At 37.3% G+C, this 21271-nt stretch overlaps 1 protein-coding gene across 10 annotated transcripts in view; it reads right to left on the bottom strand.

Moving 5' to 3' along the window:
• Positions 1–6294: 6294 nt before the first annotated feature.
• Positions 6295–21271, bottom strand: part of LOC123560650 (serine/arginine repetitive matrix protein 2-like) — a 107412-nt gene continuing 92435 nt past the window's right edge. For all 10 annotated transcript variants that reach the window (XM_053553324.1, XM_053553319.1, XM_053553326.1 and 7 more), the window contains 2 exons: positions 20052–20204; positions 6295–18818 (listed from right to left, as the gene is read on the bottom strand). In XM_053553324.1, the coding sequence (XP_053409299.1) occupies positions 12334–18818; positions 20052–20204 (6638 nt within the window). In that variant the 3' untranslated portion in view covers positions 6295–12333. The remainder of the gene's footprint in view (positions 18819–20051; positions 20205–21271) is intronic.

Raw genomic sequence — 21271 nt, 5'->3', positions numbered from 1 at the left:
AAACTTGGTCAGAATCTTACCCTCATAGAAATCTTGGACGAGTTCGATACTGGGTCATCTGGGGTCAAAAACTAGGTCACCGGGTCAAGTCAAAGGAAAAGCTTGTTAACACTCTAGAGGTCACATTTTTGACCCAATCTTAATGAAACTTGGTCAGAATGTTACCCTCAATAAAATCTTGGACAAGTTTTATATTGGGTCATCTGGGGTCAAAAACTAGGTCACCAGGTCAAATCAAAGGAAAAGCTTGTTAACACTCTAGAGGTCACATTTTTGACCCAATCTTAATGAAACTTGGTCAGAATGTTACCCTCAATAAAATCTTGGACAAGTTTTATATTGGGTCATCTGGGGTCAAAAACTAGGTCACCAGGTCAAATCAGAGGAAAAGCTTGTTAACAATCTAGAGGTCACAATTTTGGCCCAATATTAATGAAACTTGGTCAAATTGTTACCCTCAATAAAATCTTGGATGAAGTTGATATTGGGTCATCTGGGGTCAAAAACTAGGTCACCAGGTCAAATCAAAGGAACAGCTTGTTAACACTGTAGAGGCCACATTTATGACTGTATCTTCATGAAACTTGGTCAGAATGTTACTCATGATGATCTCAAAGTCCAGTTTGAATCTGGGTCATGTAGGGTCAAAAACTAGGTCACCAGGTCAAATCAGGAAAAGCTAGTTAACACTCTAGAGGCCACATTTATGACCATATCTGAATGAAACTTGGTCAGAATGTTAATCTTGATGATCTATAGGTCATGCTCAAATCTGGGTCAGGTGGGGTCAAAAACTAGGTCACCGGGTCAAATCAAAGGAAAAGCTTGTTAACACTCTAGTGGCCACATTTATGAATGTATCTTCATGAAACTTAGTCAGAATGTTAATCTTGATGATCTTTAGGTCAAGTTCGAATCTCTGTCATGTGGGTGAAAAACTAGGTCACCAGGTCAAATCAAAGGAAAAGCTTGTTAACACTCTAGAGGCCACATTTATGACTGTATCTTCATGAAACTTAGTCAGAATGTTGATCTTGATGATCTTTAGGCCAAGTTCGAATCTGGGTCATGTGGGTTGAAAAACTAGGTCCCCAGGTCAAATCAAAGGAAAAGTTAGTTAACACTTTAGAGGCCACATTTATGACCATATCTTAATGAAACTATCTTGATGATCTTTAGGTCAATAGGGCAGGTGAGCGATACAGGGCCTTCGTGGCCCTCTTGTTTTCTTTAGAATTTGCCTAATCCTGTACTAAAGCTTGCTTCTTCTGCATTCATCAATAGTACACAAATCCCTCTTAGACTGGAACCATGAAAAGTGGAAATCCTACCAAAGTGAACATTTGTTATTGTTTGGAATAGGTTCATCCTGTTCAAAATAACCTCTCTCAATAGGAAAATGCTAGACTGAATGTTTTCCTTGGTCCCCAAGTCTGTTTGATTTCAATGGATTCCAGTACACTGCAGTCTCATAATGGATCTAACCGGAGAGGTGTTACTGTGTGAATATCTTAACCGTGGAAGTATCATGTATTTTCAATGCAAATTTTTCTTTTATGAAATGCAGCGGGAACTAAAAAAAGAACTTTTACATACTGCATAGAATTACAGCTTTTATGCATTTTCTAATTAAATGAAGAAATATTTTTTAATGTTGCACATTGATTTTGTCATTATAATAGCGCCTGATAATTAATTTTGACATGCTCAATTCTAAACATTGCACTTGGGTTTTGTCACTGATTGAAATATCTAGGTCATTGATTTTATACAATTTCATTTTATCAGTTTGCCGATAATTACAGCCTCGTAAAAAATGATCTCATTTCAAGTGGTCTATTCATAAGTTTGTATTTCCTTTGACTAAGAGGAGGACTGGTCAAGCCCATTGTTGTACAGAAAGGGAAATGATATATATCGCCAGCCATGCACTATTTTATGCCTGTCAAAATCAATTTACAGCGCCAATTCAAATATTTCATACATAACCTTACCATAACACAATGTAGTTAAAGTACAAACAAACAGATAGATTTCCAATTTTGGATTTGTTTACATTCATAATCGTATCCATGCACTAAGTCAACAGTAAATAGTGTAGCAAGTAATTTACTGGAAAAATTTCTCATTGTGGTTACTCAACGGTACTTGACCAACGATTTTCTCATTTCGCACTTGACAAAGGTTATTCCTGCCGTCTAGTTGACTACAATAATCAGTTTGATAATTCCAACTACTTTAGGTATCTGCGTAGCAAGCAGCAATCTTTAATGGTTTGTACTGAAGAGTTTTTGTACTGATAAACTATCAAATTTTGATTATTCTCGATATTTTTTTCTAGATAAAAGTTTACCGCACATTTCAAGTAGTTTGAAATTAAACCCTCAATAGCTGTTGTTGAACCATAAGCAGGCAATCTTTCAATTGATTAAAAAACATGTGAACAAAAAATGTTCAAATGTGTATTGAGGGCTCCACCAGGGATTTCTTCACATAAAAGACATGCTGTATGTAAAAGGAAGACAATTTTGTAAGTATACAAGACAGGGAGTGTTTTTTATCAACTTTTCTTAATATCCCAAAAGGAAGATACGGTCAAGCATTTACTTAAGAGTTAGGTCCATGTTTCGGAGAAAAAAGTTTGAACATCACCCAATCATAGAAAGAAAGCATTGTTTTAAAGGAAAATTGAACAGCATGTAAAACATGTAGTGTGAAATCATTAATATTTGTGGGGGACTAATTTTCGTGGTTGAGTCAATCCACGAAATTTAAACCCTATGAACAAGTAAAATTCCCATTCATTTTATGTTCCAAAGTTGAAATCCATGATTTCATTTCCCCACGAAATTGCCATTTTGACCAAAACCACAAAATTTCATGCCCACAAAATTAAATGATTTTACAGTATATTATTTTACAAAACCATTGTCAATTTACTCATATATGTATTGATTTCTGGAAGGTACTGCATGAAGGGGCAACACTTCTGGATAGTTAAGCGCCTTTAAAAACTCGCCATTTTTAAAAAGCTGTTAGTCAGGTCTTCATTTTGATGCATTTGCAACAATGTACCAGTGCTAAAACTTAACATAACTAGGTAAAACAGTGTTTTGTTTACAGTTGTTAACATTTATTTCTTTACAAATGGCATTCTTTTTTAAAGGGGGGCAACTCCTTTAGAATATTTTAAATATCCAATTCTATGGGACAGAACAGTAAAACATGTATTGGACAGATAAGTTGTTTGTCAAGATGTTGTTCATCTACTAATAGTGATATACTGCAAAACCTTAATATCTAGGCATCCTTATCTTTGTGAATTTAGTAATATCAGTATACTGATGTTAGTATAGAACTTAATTCAATTTTGCTGAGCCAGCTTGCAGTGGGCTTGACATAGTTGTCAATATGGCTAATCAGTGTTCATCAGTACATTCATCCCATTTTGTCCATACAGTTACTTTGACATGGAGCAATCTTTTACATAACCTTAGGACGGCCAGCACATATTTATGCAACTTCGCCAGGTATATGTATGTTTTTGAAAACACAGAAAATGACGTCACTCGACCTTCAGCTATTTCCGAAAGTAAATAAAATGAAAGTAGAAATGCTAAACTTGAAAACGAAAGCCGCATTTTGATTCGTAGTCACGCGCAGGGGTCACCCCGTCTAAATGTATGCGCATGGACTTCTTTTTTTTTTTTTAGTACAGCATGTCAGCTTTTAATCTATGAAAAAGTATTTGAGCTCTGGATAAACACAAATCCCACAGGGGTCCGTAACTGACCAAGGGTACATTGATAATCACTCAAAATGTCATTTTTGATGTCTGAGAGTGTCAGTATATGCCTCAGATGTAAGATATAACCGTATTTGAGAGCTGCAGACCTAGACATTTCAGAAATATTTCAAAATAAGTTTCGTGTAATAAATGTTGTTTCTACGAAAGCATGAAAGGGCCATCAGACGCCAATACGTTTTAGTACGTTAAGGCTGTGGAAAGGATATTTGGCATAAATATTACCCTTAATCAGAGCCTTATGCCTAAAGCCCAAGTCCCTATCTCCAAAGGTCAAGGTCACATTTTTTGGGTCAAAGGTCATTTTAAAGCTCGCCTGGTCCAGAGTTTTGACATGCATGGAACAATCTTATTTTTACTTGGCATAAATGTTTGCCTCAAAAAGACAGAGAATCGCATGCAAACCCAAGGCCCTTACCTCAGAGTTCAAGGCAACACTTTGGCCTCAAAGGTCACTGTAGAGACTGTCCAGACTGTAACCTTGACATGCATATAGCAATCTTATTTCTATTTGGCATAAATGTTTACTTTACTTCAAGGGCTCTGTCTCAAAGGTTGAGGCCACACTTTAGGGTCAAAGGTCATTTTAAAGCTTGTTCAGGCTATAACTTTGAAATGCATGATGCAATTTTATTTTTATTTGTCAGAAATATTTCCCACAATGAGACAGAGTTGCACATAAACCTAGGGCCCCTTTCTCAGAGGTAAAGGTCACAGTTCAAAGGTCATTTAGAGCTTGTCTGGGTCCTCTGAAGCAATCTTTTTATTTGGTAGAAATATTTGCCTCAATGAGACTGAGTGCCATACACAAACCCCAGGTCTTTATCCCTCACTGCGAGGTAAAAAGTCATTTTAAAACTAGTTTGTGCTGTTAACTTTGACATGCATAGCATAATCCTTTTATTTGGAAGAAAAGTTTGCTTTAGTGAAGCAGTGTATCAAGTATGAACCCCAAGTCGCTATCTCAAAGGTCAAGGTCACACCTCATGCAATATCTTGTCAAGCCGTAACTTTGATATGCATTGAGCAATCTTTGTTTCATTTGGTAGAAATAATTCCCACAGTAAAATAAAGTTTTGGCACAGGACATCTCCATTTATAAAACATTAAGGTCACACTAAGGGGTCAAATACCATATCAGATGCAACTTTATCTTGTATGGAGCTTTTTTTTATAGGCTGGTATGTTTCAGTCATAGCTTATTCATGGTATAATAGCTGATAATATAACAGCTGTCACAGGAGACAGCATGCTCGATGATTTCGATGCTGGATAATGAAACTGGGTACATGTGAGGAAGCTGGAGCTGTCACTGAAATGTTTAAAATGTGGATAAAGATAGTCTGTGACAAATGTATTTAGTAATTACAGAGATAGAGAAGAGTATCAAAATATCAAATAAGTATGAAAGGGACACAATTCATGGAAAATTCCTGCAAAAGTAATGCGTCATATGTCATTTCATGTGGCTAATAATGTGGAACAATTATTTGAAGTTTGACTTAAATAAGTGAGATAGAACAGAAGTGCAACACAACAGTAACAAGAGCCATGTTAGACATGGCTAATCCCCCCCGCCGGGCATATTATAACTGAAGGCTAAAGTTCTTGGCAAGTTAACGTCTGAAAGTATTAATTTTGGGGAAAGCTTGGAAGAACCGTTTAGTTGTGGTCCGCATCAGGGGTTTTAAAGATGTGGAAGAAAGAAATTTTAATAGTCGAGCTAAAAATGTATCAAAACTTTAACCAAGGTGTGGATGTGGAAGGACGCCGACGCTGGGGCAAGTAGGATTGCTCTCCATATACTTCATATAGCTGTGCTAAAAATGAAATATCACTGAGTGTATTATAGTGAAGATATTACAGTTTTGCTTGTATCAAAATGTCACATCTATCAACAGGTGTTGTAATATCCAACCAGACAGTAAAGGTGCAATTATACTGATCTGTATTTCCTAAGCCTATATTTTAAGCTGTAGTAGCCCCTAAATGGGACTAATCGACCCTCAACAAATTTGAGAAGGGACCTTATAATGATGCTACAGATAAAGTTTGATGAAGATCTATCTAGCGGTTCATCAAAAGAAGTTCTTTAAAGGTTTTTTTTATTTTTAGCTCTGGTGGCCCCTAAAAGGGGCTAAGGTGAACCTTTTGAACAAACTTGATAGAGGTCAATGCCTGGATGTCACTATGACCAGTAGTTTCAGAGGAGATATTTAAGTAATACGTTGATGTAGGACAAAGGTGGCAGATGATGGACATGGGACCATCCACTTAAACTAATGGCTCACCCTGAACAAAGTTCAGGTGAGCTAAAAATATCTAAAATAATAGAAGGGTGCCATTTTGCCACATACCAGCAAGCCAAAATAAACCATTTCACAGCAAGTTTCTTAACCTATGAATGCAAATTCTTTGGCATTTATTGTTAGAACACTAATAAAAAATTCAAGAACAGAAGTAGTTTAATCAAAAACACAACAGAGATATTTTAGTTTTGATATTACATTTTTATTGCACATACATATTAAATATTTTTCATCGCAAGGGAATATAACCCTATATAAATACAGAATAATGTAATCTATCAGTTAAGTACATGTATAATCAAATGAAAATGTTTTATAAACAGGTTAACAATCTCATTTGAAATATTTGGATTATATAGGAGAGGTGCGAGATATTTGTTTGTTTCAAGACAAGATCAAAATATTATTCACTAAGTGAACAACCAATGGAATACTTTAACAAGTGGTATAGTCACAACTGAAAATGAGTTTATGAGTGAAAGATATTCAGGTCTTTTTAACTAAAAATGTAAAACAAGCAAATTTTCTTTATATTTCTCAGCTTTTCAATGTTTTAAACAAAAATCTTATCTGTACAATGCTATGCCAGTTGTGCTAATTGAACAGAAATTTATGATGTCACAATGTTTAAGTTGGAAAAGTCAAATACTAGTAGTTCTTGATATATTTTGACATGGTGGTATGTACTATATTTATGTTCTTGTTGGTACTTATATTATGATAATTTTTAAATATAATCCACAGTAATTTATATTTAAACAAACCACTGTAAAATATGAAATAAACAAATTTCATCACTTCAAAGCAAAACTTCTGCACCTTCTAATTAGCTGTATAAGTAGAAAGAGGTGAAAACATCCGGATAAGTTTATATACTGCCACTGTACCGTACATTCAAATCTTTTATAACATCACCAATTCCTGATGGTCTAGGTATGAATTTAATTACAGCATAGAATAAGTTAACAAACACTCACATATTTGCAAAAGCCTTGTCAGAATATGAGATGCTTCAGTACATGTGTACCAGTACAAAATATGGTATGTTCATACTGCAAAACAGACTATCAGGGAATGAACATGTCTTCTTATGAAGGGATTTCAATATTTTACAGAATGACTTTAAGTGATAGCTAAGACCTGATGAAAATTAAAATAAAACAACTAAAAATTTACTGAAAAATGTGGTCCAATTAAAATTCAACTGTCCTTTGTGTGTGTAATAAAACTATATCTTGGACCCTTAAAAAGCTTTTATAAACAAAAATATAAACCAGTATAGAACATAAACAACTGTTTGCATACATATACACTATATTAAAAACAAGAGGACCATGATGGTCCTGAATCGCTCACCTGTCCCCACATGAACTGAGTATGACGTCGTTTTTTCTATTATTTGACTTAGTGACCTAGTTTTAGAGCTCATGTGACCTAGTTCTGAACTTGACCTAGATATCATCAAGATAAAAATTCTGACCAATTTTCATGAAGATCCATTGAAAAATATGGCCTCTAGAGAGGTCACAAGGTTTTTCTATTATTTGACATAATGAACTAGTTTTTGAAGGCATGTGACCCAGTTTTGTACTTGACCTAGATATCACCAAGGTGAACATTCTCATCAATTTTCATGAAGATCCATTGAAAAATATGGCCTCTATAGAGGTCACAAGGTTTTTCTATGTTTAGACCTAGTGACCTAGTTTTTGACTGCAGTTGACCCAGTTTCAAACTTGACCTAGATATCATCAAGATGAACATTCAGACCAACTTTCATGCAGATCCCATGAAAAAATATGGCCTCTAGAGAGGTCACAAGTTTTTTCTATTATTTGACCTACTGACCTAGTTTTTGACCACATGTGACCCAGTTTCAATCTTGACCTAGATATTATCAAGATGAACATTCTGACCAATTTTCATGCAGATCCCATGAAAAATCTTGCCTCTACAGAGGTCACAAGGTTTTTCTATTATCTGACCTACTGACCTAGTTTTTGATTGCACGTAACCCAGTTTCGAACTTGACTTAGATATCATCAAGATGAACATTCTGACCAATTTTCATGCATATCCCATGAAAAATATGATCTCTAGAGAGGTCACAAGGTTTTTCTATTATTTGACCTACTGACCTAGTTTTTGACCGCACGTGACCCAGTTTCAAAACAGACCTAGATATCATCAAGGTGAACACTCTCACCAATTTTCATGAAGATCCATTGAAAAATATGGCCTCTAGGGAGGTCACAAGGATTTTCTATTTTTAGACCTACTGACCTAGTTTTGGAACGCTGTTGACCCAGTTTCGAACTTGACCTATATATCATCAAGATGAACATTCTGACCAATTTTCATGCAGATCCCATGAAAAAAGATGGCCTCTACAGAGGTCACAAGGTTTTTCTATTATTTGACCTAGTGACCTAGTTTTGGACCGGACGTGACCCAGTTTCGAACTTGACCTAGATATCATCAAGATGAACATTCTGACCAATTTTCATGCAGATCCCATGAAAAATATGACCTCTAGAGAGGTAACAAGGATTTTCTATTATTTGACCTACTGACCTAGTTTTTGACCGCAGTCGACCCAGTTTCAAACTTGACCTAGATATCATAAAGATGAACATTCTGACCAATTTTCATGCAGATCCCATGAAAAATACGGCCTCTACAGAGGTCACAAGGTTTTTCTATTATTTGACCTATTGACCTAGTTTTAGACCGGACGTGACCCAGTTTCGAACTTGACCTAGATATCATCAAGGTGAACATTCTGACCAATTTTCATAAAGATCCCATGAAAAATGTGACCTCTAGAGAGGTCACAAGGATTTTCTATTATTTGACCTACTGACCTAGTTTTTGACCACAGTTGACCCAGTTTTGAACTTGACCTAGATATCATCAAGATGAACATTCTGACCAATTTTCATGAAGATCCATTGAAAAATATGGCCTCTAGAGAGGTCACAAGGTTTTTCTATTTTTAGACCTACTGACCTAGTTTTTGACCGCACATGACCCAGTTTCGAACTTGACCTAGATATCATCAAGGTGAACATTCTGACCAACTTTCATAAAGATCCCATGAAAAATGTGACCTCTAGAGTGGTCACAAGCAAAAAGTTTACGCACGCACGGACGGACGGACGACGGACGCTGCGCGATCACAAAAGCTCACCTTGTCACTTTGTGACAGGTGAGCTAAAAACATTTGCAAATTCCAACTGTCCACAGACCCCTGTCAAAGGTATGCTTTGTATATCTAAAAATTACTTTCTAGTTTTACATATTATAAAATATAGTCCATCTGTCTGTGCTATACTATGTATTTCGGTAGTAAGTGAAGACTGCCCCAGAAGTGGAGTGCCCTTGCCTTTGACCTTGTCTGTGCATGCCTTTATCTGGAATGCAACATACCTTATCATGATAAACCTTTAGGTAAAGTTTCATTGGAATTCCTTGAATTTTTCAGAAGGAAAGATGGATGAACTGTTTTAACACACTGATGGAGTGTTATAATATGCCACCCCTCCAGAGTAGGGGGTGGGGGGGAGGGAGAACCACAGGAACAAAATTTGATCTGTAATTTCATCTGGGATTAACGAAAACAGTGAGATCTCTTCACTAACGAAACAGAAAATAAAGCATACAGTGACAAACCATCCCTAACCAGAACTTTGGAAATTCAGGTTACCCTGTAAATTTACCAAAATTATGTTTCAGTTCTATATTTTTTCCTTCTACTGAAGATCCCCTAAGAAAATCCTTCTAACACAACACCTTACTAAAAACTTCTATTTAAGAACTAGCCTTTATATTCAACCCAATTTTCCTAGAATGAAGACCAAAATTAATACTTCGTACAACACTGACACTTAATGTTTTCCAAAGATTATCAACATCGTTTTTGAGTTTATTATCATTTCTAACAGAAAAGCCAACCGGAAACTTAGAAATAGTTTTAATGAACAAAAAAAACGAAGCAAAATGTGTAGTACATTAACAAATGAATGTGTAGAGTTAATAAATGTGTTTACAATTACCAAATTTAAAACATAAAAATCAAAGCACCAAAAAAGATAAAAATGCATTTTGTGGTAAAAAATGGAGATAAAAAAAGAGATCCATTTCTCAAAACCATTTTTGTATCCTTAAAATATTGAAAACAAAATAACATAAAACCGGAATTCATGTAACTGGCCAAATTAAGATTAGCATAAAACATAAAGAGAACATTTTTCTTTTGTCACGAGGCACATGTTAATTGCTGCATTTACCCTATATTTGACATGAAGCAGAAATGTAGCACATTTCTTCACATAAGAGCAAGAAGTACATAATAACTATTTCCTTATGTCAATGATAATCCACTTTTTGCATTGAGTTTATGATTTGCTTACAGAACTGACTGACAGACAGACAGACAGAGCTTTTTACACTGATGCCAGATAGAAAATCATATCACAGCACGACTAAGTTTAATTAAAAAGTGCAATGAAAGAGGTCATATTTGCATTTAAAGAGGAAAAAAACCTTCACACAGACTCTGGACCTTTTGACTGACAGTAGATTTAGCATACCATGTTTGACACATAGATGCTAAAATATCAACAGCAGAGAAAATGTTGAATAAATATTTACATATTTACTGACTTTCACGACGTTCACCACTTAAGGGATTGTTTGCTGTCACACATAACATAAGAAACCACTCAATTGTTTGGCAATTAGGTATAGAAGCTGTGTAGTATATTTGTATTCAGAACCCTGTTTTGTTTATAAGAGATGAGATAACTCTGAATGCTATTCAATTCGATATAATCATGACCCTTTTCTCTTCAAAGTGTACAAGATAATCTGAGCTAGAAAGAAAAAAATTGCCAAGATATCAAAAGCGAAAAATTCAAATTTGAGAAAAACATTGTTAAAGGTATTATCTAGTTTGTAGTCATACTAATGAGCTGTGATGTGTACTGAAGAAGAACACTTTTCTCGAAATGATTTAGAAATAATCTTGAGCATAAAAAAACAAAAAGTTTTTTGGCTTAACCATCTGAGAGGTCTTTGTAAAAATTTCAAAATCACAAAGGCAACACAATATACAGCAATTAATATGTCCTAATAAAATCTTGTTTAAAGATGAAAATTAAATTTGTCAATGAACAAAAATCACACTGCAATAGAATGCCAACAAAAAGTCATCACAAACTATATTTAATTTCAGGGAACATTCATATCTTGTGACAAACAAAGAGACAGTTCTGCAGATGTATGTACTGTGTGTGCACAAAAATAGGATAAGCAAAAAAGAAGCATAATATTCTATTAAGATATCCAGGCAGACCTGAAAATATATGAATCGAGACTCAAGTTATCCAAACTATAATGGAGGTAGCTGACCCGTTAAAATGACTGGTTATTTTCCATACAATTATGTGTTCTAGTAGGCATTTTCAGCATTTTTTGGCCTTGCAGAGCAGACGGTTTTCCATTACCAAAAATGCAAAAAGAAGATAAATGCCAATTGTCACTACCTTAAAAAGAGGTTGTATAATTTATCAATTTAAAGTCATAATTATGACCACAACATTTATTATGACTATCATGACTAGAAAAAACACTGTTACAATACATAATGTTCAGTATATACAGAATAAATTTACACGTTTTTCTTATACAGTTTAGAAAAAACACATTACCTACACATACAAAATAAAAATGAATATAGCACAATATATAGGCATTCTGTGCTTTTTTCTGCTATAAAGTTAACAATTGCTCATTTTTATATATCTTATCGGTATATCTATTCATACAGTCTTTTTAAACTTTATATTCATTTTATACCCTGTATCTTTATTGTAAAACTGTTATCTTGATTTTTTCCCCATCATTTTGCTTTTTTTTAATTGTTTATTGTAAATGCATGGAAATATTATGCCACATATTGACCAACATAAAAGTGCTTTGTTTATAAATCACATTTTAGCACAAAAAACAACCTTCACAGAAAATCATGTTTAAATCTTACAGTGTTTAGGTAGTTGAACAAAATTTTTGTTAACAAGTGTTAAAAAAGCCAAACACTAATTTCAAGAAAATAAGTCAAAACATCCTTCCCAGTATCCAAGTTTAGGATGTTCCAAAATGTATGAAAGACATCTTACAGTTTCAAATTAAAATTGTTTAACAACAAAAAATGCATTACTATTTAGCACCATAAAAAGGTTTAGGGCCTATTCGTACTGAATTGAGTTTAATGTTTGCTTCTGCACCTTTAAACGTCCCATCTGAATGATGGGCAATGTCTCTGCTTGGCAGTTCCATACTATGTCTAACATTCGTTGGTAAGGTTGGAGATTTATTTACAGCACTATTTGGTGACACACTACGCACTCGAGACCGAAGTTTCACTTGAGTCGGAGACGGACTGGTTGCACCTTTACCGAGATTTTCAATTTTCTCTTCAAAAATGTTTGTCAATTCTTTAATACTTCCTCTACGCTTTTTCTTTTCAGCTTTATCACATTTTTCATATTTTTTCTGACCATTACTTTGACCGACAGTTTCACTTTTTTGTTTACTTTGACCAGTATGATGCTCTTTGCGTGTCATTTTACTATGATCACTGTCTTTACTATATTTACTTGAATGTTCACTTTCTGACGAGCACCAACTATGCCGTAAATTCTTTGGAGAACTACTTAATTTTCTCAGAGATGAATCTGATTTTGCATCATCTTTAGTAAAACTGCTCTGTCTAAACACAGGAATCTTTGATGATGTTTCACTTCTTGAAGCTGTAGGTGAACCGCCTTGGCGTGGCATCACTGGCGGCCCTTCTTTGCCTCGTGCAAGTTTTGGAGAAATTTCAGTTGAGTATCTCTGCCCTTTTGGTGAACTACTGTGTGGTAAAAGCTTTGGTGATCCATCTTCTGATGATATGACTGACTGTCTTTGTCCTTTTGGAGATCCATCATAGCGTGATTTTGGAGATCCTTCAGTTTTGTTAGATTTTACTGGTACTTTTACATTTTCTATTTCACCAAGTGACGATTCACTTGGCGTTCGAGTCTTTGAACTGGTTCTACATAATGGTGGTTTTCCTTGTAGGGTAGGTATAGATCTTGCAGCAGACGGAACACTTGGACTCTTTTGACTGGTTTCAACATTTTCCACAACCAGTCTGCCCTGACCTGCAGGGGCATTTCCAGTTGGACTCAGACAAATAGTATCTGCTTTCAATTTATTCTCATCAACTTTATTTACTTTCTGAGTCTTTCCAAAATTTTCAGTTTTACCATCCTTGCCATCATATTCAAGTGATTCATGCATCTGTCTTATTGAGGAAACTATATTCTTTTCTGGTGGTGTAATAGTTTTCTTTTTGCCACTCTCGTCAACTTCAGCTGGAGAAGTAGGACCAGTTTCTTTTTCAAACTTTTCGCACAGAGTTAAAAGTTTACTTGACCTATGGGCTTTACTGAACCTAATATCTTCCGAATTTTCATGCCCAATATCCATCAAGTCATCATGGAAACCTGCAAAATCACTTTCCTTATTACCAGCATCTTTTTGACGATTGGCAATTATCAGTGTTTCATCAAATGAACTTCTTGATGGCAGTTCGAAGCTGAATACTCTATTATCTCTTGTTTCCCCATTTGCCCCCTGATCATTTGATGGCATATGTCCATAGCTTAAAAAATCCCTCCTCTGAAAGTACTTCGACCCTGCAGCATAGAAGCTGGTCTCAGGTGTAACCTCACTAGGATCAACAAAAACATCATCTTCCGAACCTGAATTTTCAGCATGGTCAGAGTCCACTAAATCAGCTATGTGTAAGTTGGTTGGTTTGGACTGTTTATCTGCTGCAGTAGATTTTTTAAAGCATGGCTTATTATCTAACACCAGCTTTTCCTCTCCTCTTTCAGAACTTATATTACCTTGAGTAGTTGGTGCAGATTTTAATGATTCAGTTCTCTTTTTTACTTTCTCTTTACCATTTTCATCAAGAATTTTTGGATATTCCCAAGTGATGAGAATTTCATTTGGTTTTGCCTGTTTAGATTTTGGTTTCTTCTCTTGTGATGACTTTGGTTTAGACAAAACAAGTGTGGACTTGCATTGTTCAATCATCTCCAAAGGTGGTGGGGCGAGATCACCCGGTAAACTTAAACTGTTGACCATAGGACTGTAGTAGTGCCAAGAATCAAAGTTCTGTGGGTAGGTGAAGCTTGTACTCATCAGGTCGACCTGTGAGGATGTTGATGATGACATCGAATCTTGCATCACTGGTGGCGGGGTATCCATAACTTGTACCGAGTCAGCTGATACTGCAACTAGATGCTCCAAGCCAGGTGAATGTTCTGGTATACGGGAACCAGCGACATTTACGAAACTTTCATTCTGCATTCTTGAATTTGGGTCATGTATTCTTATAGCTGGTTCACAGACACTGACATGCTGGGGTTGGTAATTTTGAAGACTGGCCATGTTACGTTCTAAATCATCATTAACAGCATTCTGGAATGCTTCTTCTGTATTATCAATCGGATGATGGACCTCTGGGGCAATTGGTGTAAGCTGGGATAGTACCATGGGAGTGGCTATAACAACTGGGCCATCAGAGATTATTTGTAAATGTATCTCAGGAAGACTCAATAAGCCAACATCTGAAGGAATTTCAATTGAGGACTCCATGTCAAAACCAGATAAGGGATTTGTATCAAAGAACGACCTCTGTTGTAAGCGGGGCGAGCTCATATTTGGAAATGGAGCCATGACTTCATCAAGAGGAGACAAAATGCCTGCATGTTCTTTCATCTGCTCTTGCATCATTTCTTTCATTTCATTAGACATGTTTTGATGTGAAGCCAGTCCAAGACAACTCTCATTGACATCCATCTCTTCCAGCATCTGAGGCAGAAGTGTTCCTATACTTGATTGGCTACTATTCAGCTCTGCATTTGATTGGCTAACGTCATGAAAAGGGAAATCAGCTGATTGGTTACTTTCTGATCTCATAAGGACAGATGACTGGCTACTTTGATGGGAGGCTGACCTATGACCTGATGATCTTGCCACATAAGACCCTTGGCCTTGGGACATCACATTTGATCTGCTTGATCTACACTCTGCATCAGACTCCTCAAGTGATGAACCAAGACTCATAACTCTCACAGATTTCTTGTAAGAGGAATCAAATGATGTCTGTCTGGTAAGAACAGGAGTTGTATTTGACTTCCTCAATGCACCAGACCTATCTGTTGTTATACCAGAAGTACCAAAACCTGTTGCAGACTCGTAAGAAGATCCATGATACAGGCTAGATACCGAAGAACTTGATTCAAAACTACTGGAATGTTCCAGAAAACCTCCAGGTGAGGTAACTGCTGATACTGGAGACTGTGGTAATGATGATGCAGCTGGTAAAGTCTGACTTCGGCGAATAGTGGGTCGTTCTGTTGTTACTTTATTATCTTCATTTCTGGAACTTTTGTGCTGGATTTCAAAGGCCTCATGCTCTGGGACATTATCGTAAGTTTCAATTTCCTTTTTTTTCGACTTTGCAGCAGCTTTTTCAAGATTTCCTGGTGTAAGGTTTGAACCTCCTTTCCGAGTAATGGATGGTCTCTCCAGCACAACAGTGTCAGTGCCTGTACTGACTTCCGGTTCTGTGTGAGATGACAACTGCTCCGTGGAATCTGAAGCATTTCCAGACAGTCGTATTGAATCACCTGTAGGTGCAAGACATTTCTTCCAATTATCGTTAAAGACTGCCATGTCTATTTCATTAAAACTGTCATTCAGGCCGGCCAAGTCTTCCCAGCGAGGCTGTTTATGTTCTGGTGACATGGGGCTCGAGACCAAACTTCCACTTCTACGCTGTTCAAGTTTTAACTGAGGTATAAAAGACCGTCTGTCATGCTGAGGGCTTTCTGAGGATTTCTTCCCTGATCTTGGACTGTACTTTTTGACATCTCTTTGAGGACTAGAGGCTCCATACTGCAAACTTTTCTGTCTTGCTCCAGTCTGTGGGCTGGCTTCTGAACTGCTGAAAGACTGGTTATGTTTTTGCTGTGATCGTGGACTGCTTTCTACACTGCTAAATGACTGGTTATGCCTCTGTCTAGGACTTGCATCTGAACTGCTTGTAGACTGGCTCAATTTTTGCCTAGACTGTGGACTCCCTTCGGAACTGCTGAAAGACTGGTTTAATTTTTGGCGGGAAGGTGGACTAGCTTCAACACTGCTAAAAGACTGGTTTTGTTTCTGTCTTGAATGTGGACTCCCTTCTAAGCTACTGAAAGACTGGTTTTGTTTTTGGCGAGATGGTGGACTGGCTTCCACACTGCTTAAAGACTGGCTCTGTTTTTGACGTAAATGTGGACTCCCTTCTGCACTGCCATAAGACTTGTTTAACTTCTGTCTTGTAGTTGGACTTATATCTGCACTTCCTTTTAATTTACCTCTCTGTTTTGACTGGGGACTACTGTCCAAACTACTTAATGACTGGCTGTGTTTCTGCCTAGATTGTGGACTAGCCTCCAAACTGCTCAGACTCTGATTACGTGGTGGGCGTGATGTCAACGGGCTGGTTTCTGGGCTACCAAAACTTCTATTATGCCCAAGACCACGATGTGATCCAGGACTAGCATCCGGGCTAGTCAGACTTGATCTACTTGACCTCGACCTTGGTGCCGAGCCTTCAAGTGGGCTTGCTACACTAGATCTCCCTGACCTGTCCCCATCAGGAAATCCCTTACCTCTTGCCCTAACTGGGCTATACATCATACTCTGCTCAAACTGTTTAAGGGAATCTGGGTCGGACATCAAAATTTTCTGAAAATCTTCCTCACTAATTCTGGTTCCAATTTTAGAAGGTACATTTGAGTATGGACTGTGATCTTCTAGTTTTGTATTACCTTGGTCTTTGACAGATTCTGACCTTGAACTTGTAAAACCAACCAATGGCTGAGAGGAAGTTGAAGGGGAAACAATGTCTAAGGATGCTGGAGGTGAGGGTCGTGTAGGAGTCGTTGAAGTTGTTGCAGTTTCTCCTTGTCGCCCAGATCTCAAGGGAGCACGTATAACTTTCGGGGCTTCAGCAATATGAATTTCAGCAGCTGGGCGGTCTACAAATTTATTCTGATTGATCTGATCATCTCTGTCGCTATCCATATCTCTCATACTTCCAAACGACCTTTGACCTGTTGGGGTCACCAAAAGTTCATCCTCATAAGAAACAAGTTCGGAGGACAGTTCTTCACTAGATCGTTCTGACAGCGTTTGAGAGGACTGTATGTCATGCAGAGACTGAGCTTTATGTTTCTCATGTTTGAAAGCCTGGTCAATTTGTGCATTTATTTCTCTTAAAGTTCGACTAAGCGGAGATTCATCATGCAGCCCATCAAGAGAAGTACTTCTTCGCCTCCTATCTACACCGTTCCCTTCATTTCCAGGGTAAATATTGTCCTGCGACACTGACAACTCACTGATTGTAATTGATGACATTATGTCTGAATGACTGCCATTAACACTATGAATATTTTCCAAGGATTTCTGAATGTCTGATGGAATACTTATGCATTTTGACATAGGTTTTGCACTGGAATAACTTTGCTGAATATTTTGTAAGTTGTGTTCAATTTTTGAAATTTCACTAGCAAAATCGCTAGACTGACTTTGTTTCAATGTGTCTTTTGTAGCACCTGATTTTGTTTGTAATTCAACACTGTTTCTATTTTTTGAAGTATTTTTGGCAGGAAAATCTGTTTCAAGCACATTTTTACTTTCTCTACTACTACGAGATTCTATTTCTTGCACATTGTTAATACTTTCAACTGGATATCGGTGAGTTTTATCAGAACTATTTGGTATTGCACATTCGGAAGTTACAGGCGCACTTTTTCTATTGCCTTCTTCAGCACTTTTATTAACATGAGATTCAGCATCATCTAAATCATCGTCATTAATTTCTGCATAGTCATGGTAACGCGAGAAAAAATATGGCGATTTAAAAAGTAGTGACACTTGTGTATTTGAGGAGGTATTTGTTTGCTCTTCACTTTTCGATTTACTCCAAAGTTTACGTCTGCTTCCTGGACTTTCAGGAAGCTGTTTAATCAGTTCAGTTTCCTGATCATGCGAGTCACAGGGAATATTTTCTTTTTCACTTCCTCGTCTACTCCTGTCTCTTTTACTTCCAACATGTCTTTCCACTGAAGGGCTTTTCTCCTTCCCATCTTTCAATTTTTTCCTATCTTTCGGTGGGGTTTTGGACCCTTTTCGCTTCTCAGAGCCATAATCGTCCCCACTTCTAATCATTTCATTAGCACTTTCACTTGATACACTATGAACTAAAAACCTCTCTGTTTCAGAGTCCTGTCTCGTAATTATTTTCCCCGATGACCCCTTTGGAGGTTTTGAGGTCAAGGTCACTTCTAACATAGGTTGAGATACAGATTTATCAGTGTACTGCTGTAAAGACTCATCTACGTCCCTACAACCACTACTATGTTCATGCCCCTCACGTCGAGGGGTGGTTGGAGCAGATGGAGTTCTTCGATGACAAATAACTTTGCGTTTCTGATCATTTCGTATAAATGATTGTTTTCGCTGTACACCATCAGGACTCTCAGATGACCCCCTTTCACCTCTGTAGGCCTCACTTAAATCCAGTTCAATATCTGAAAGTGAACAATACAAGTGTGTTAAATATTGTTTTAAACACTTCCTCCCTCCCTCCAACATATCTGAAGTCAATGATCAAGAACATCAGCTTTTTTTCAGTTTTTATGTAACAGTTTAAACACATTTTTGAGCTGTATTTAACTTATATAACACTGGTCAGCTAACCTAACCCGAGTTCCTGGACTGCTGGTACTAATTTTTTCACAAATAATCTAGTACTTCTCCACAAGTACCTAAGGTAATGAACAAATTACATCAAACACAAAATTTCATGGAATATACGCTACGCCTTGGAATTGAGCCTCTGATGTCTCAATTCAAAGTGTCACACTCTTCCTACTAAACCAACGGGACAAGTCCCAAATGTCACTCTCTAAGTCAACTAGCTATGAAATACTGAAACAAACCTGTATTGAAGCAGGTTAAACAAGAGCTGTCTCCATAGGATGACACATGCCCCCAATGGCACTTTGAATGAATAGTTATGGCCGATGTTAGAGTTTAGGACCTTTGACCTACGGACCTGGGTCTTGCGCGCGACACGTCGTCTTACTGTGGTACACATTCATGCCCAATAATTTTAAAATCCATGCATGAATGACAAAGATATGGACCGGACACGCCCATCAATGCACTATCATGAAATATGGCCTTTAACGTCTAGTGTGACCTTGACCTTTGAGCTACGGACCTGGGTCTTGTGCACGACACGTCGTCTTACTGTGGTACACAGTAATGCCGAGTTATTTGAAAATCCATCCATGGATGACAAAGATATGGACCGGACACGAATCCACTATCATGAAAAATGATCTTTAACGTCTAAGTGTGACCTTGACCTTTGAGCTACGGACCTGGGTCTTGCGCGCGACACGTCGTCTTACAGTGGTACACATTCATGCAAAGTTATTTGAAAATCCATCCATTGATAACAAAGATATGGACCGGACACGAATGCACTATCATGAAAAATGACCTTTAACGTCTAAGTGTGACCTTGACCTTTGAGCTACGGACCTGGGTCTTGCGCGCGACACGGCATCTTACTGTGGTACACATTCATGCCAAATTATCTGAAAATCCATCCATCGATGACAAAGATATGGACCGGACACGAAAATTGCGGACAGACTGACAGACCGACAGACTGACAGACGGTTCAAAAACTATATGCCTCCCTTTGGGGGCATAAAAATCTGTTCAAAGAACTCTATGGAGTTAACACTTACCATTGGGGTTTACATCGATGGCCATTTCCCTACTGCCCTCATCCTCGAGCACAAAACTCGGGTACGATATGGAGTATTCCTGCGAGCTTGCCATTGGTCGTGGCGACTCCACAGACATTGATCGGTATTTGATGGGACTGGCATTTTCCTTATCTGTAATATATAAGTAACAATAATGTAACAGATACGAACTGCAGCAAGACTTTCTATATTGTAAATATTACAAGCTTATAAAACAAGAGCTGTCTGTTGACAGCGCACTGGAAGAATTGATGGAAATATGGGGTCAAAATTTTCTGACAAAAGATTTTCTGACAAAAGAAAAACAAGAGGGTCATGATGACCCTGGACCGCTCACCTGAGTAATATGAGCTACATGTTTCAAATGTCAAACTGATGATTTTTAGAATTTTTTTTGAAGATTTTCCGATGTACAATCAAGTAACCCCTGGGGCGGGGCCAATTGTATCCCGGGGGTCATGATTTGAACAAAGTTTGTAGAAGTCTACTAGGCAATGTTACATATCAAATATCTAAGATCTAGGCCTTCTGGTTTATTTTTAGCAAATCTATGAAGATTTCCCTATGTACAATCAAGCAACCCCTTGGGCTGGGACAATTTGACCCGGAGGGGGGGGGGGGGGTCATATATTGAACAAATTTTGTAGAGGTCCTTTAGGCAATGCTACATGTTAAATATCTAAGCTCTAGGCCTTCTGGTTTATTTTTAGAAAATTTTGAAAATTTTTCTATGTAAAACCAAGTGACCCCATGGGGTGGGGTCAATTTGTCCCTGAGGGGGGGAGGGGGGGGGGCGGTCATGATTTGATAAAATTTTTGTAGAAGTCTACTAGGCAATGCTACATGTCAAATATCTAAGATCTAGGCTTTCTGGTTTATTTTTAGAAAATTTTTGAAGATTTTCCTATGTAAAACCAAGTGACCCCTGGGGCAGGGTCAATTTTGACCCCGGGGGTCATGTTTGAACAAATTTTGTAGAGGTCCACTAGGCAATGCTACATGTTAAATATCTAAGCTCTAGGCCTTAGGGTTTGTTTTAAGAAAATATTTGAAGATTTTCCTATGTATAATGAAGTGACCCCTCAGGCGGGGTCAATTTTGACTCCGGGGATCATAATTTGAACAAATTTTGTAGAGGTCCACTAGGCAATGCTACATGTCAAATATTTAAGCGCTAGGCCTTCTGGTTTATTTTTAGA

Source organism: Mercenaria mercenaria, chromosome 10, assembly GCF_021730395.1.
Source record: "Mercenaria mercenaria strain notata chromosome 10, MADL_Memer_1, whole genome shotgun sequence".
NCBI classification, from domain to species: Eukaryota; Metazoa; Mollusca; class Bivalvia; order Venerida; family Veneridae; genus Mercenaria; species Mercenaria mercenaria.
The sequence above is the reverse complement of the archived record's forward strand: the minus strand, read 5'-3'. Positions and strand labels throughout refer to the sequence as shown.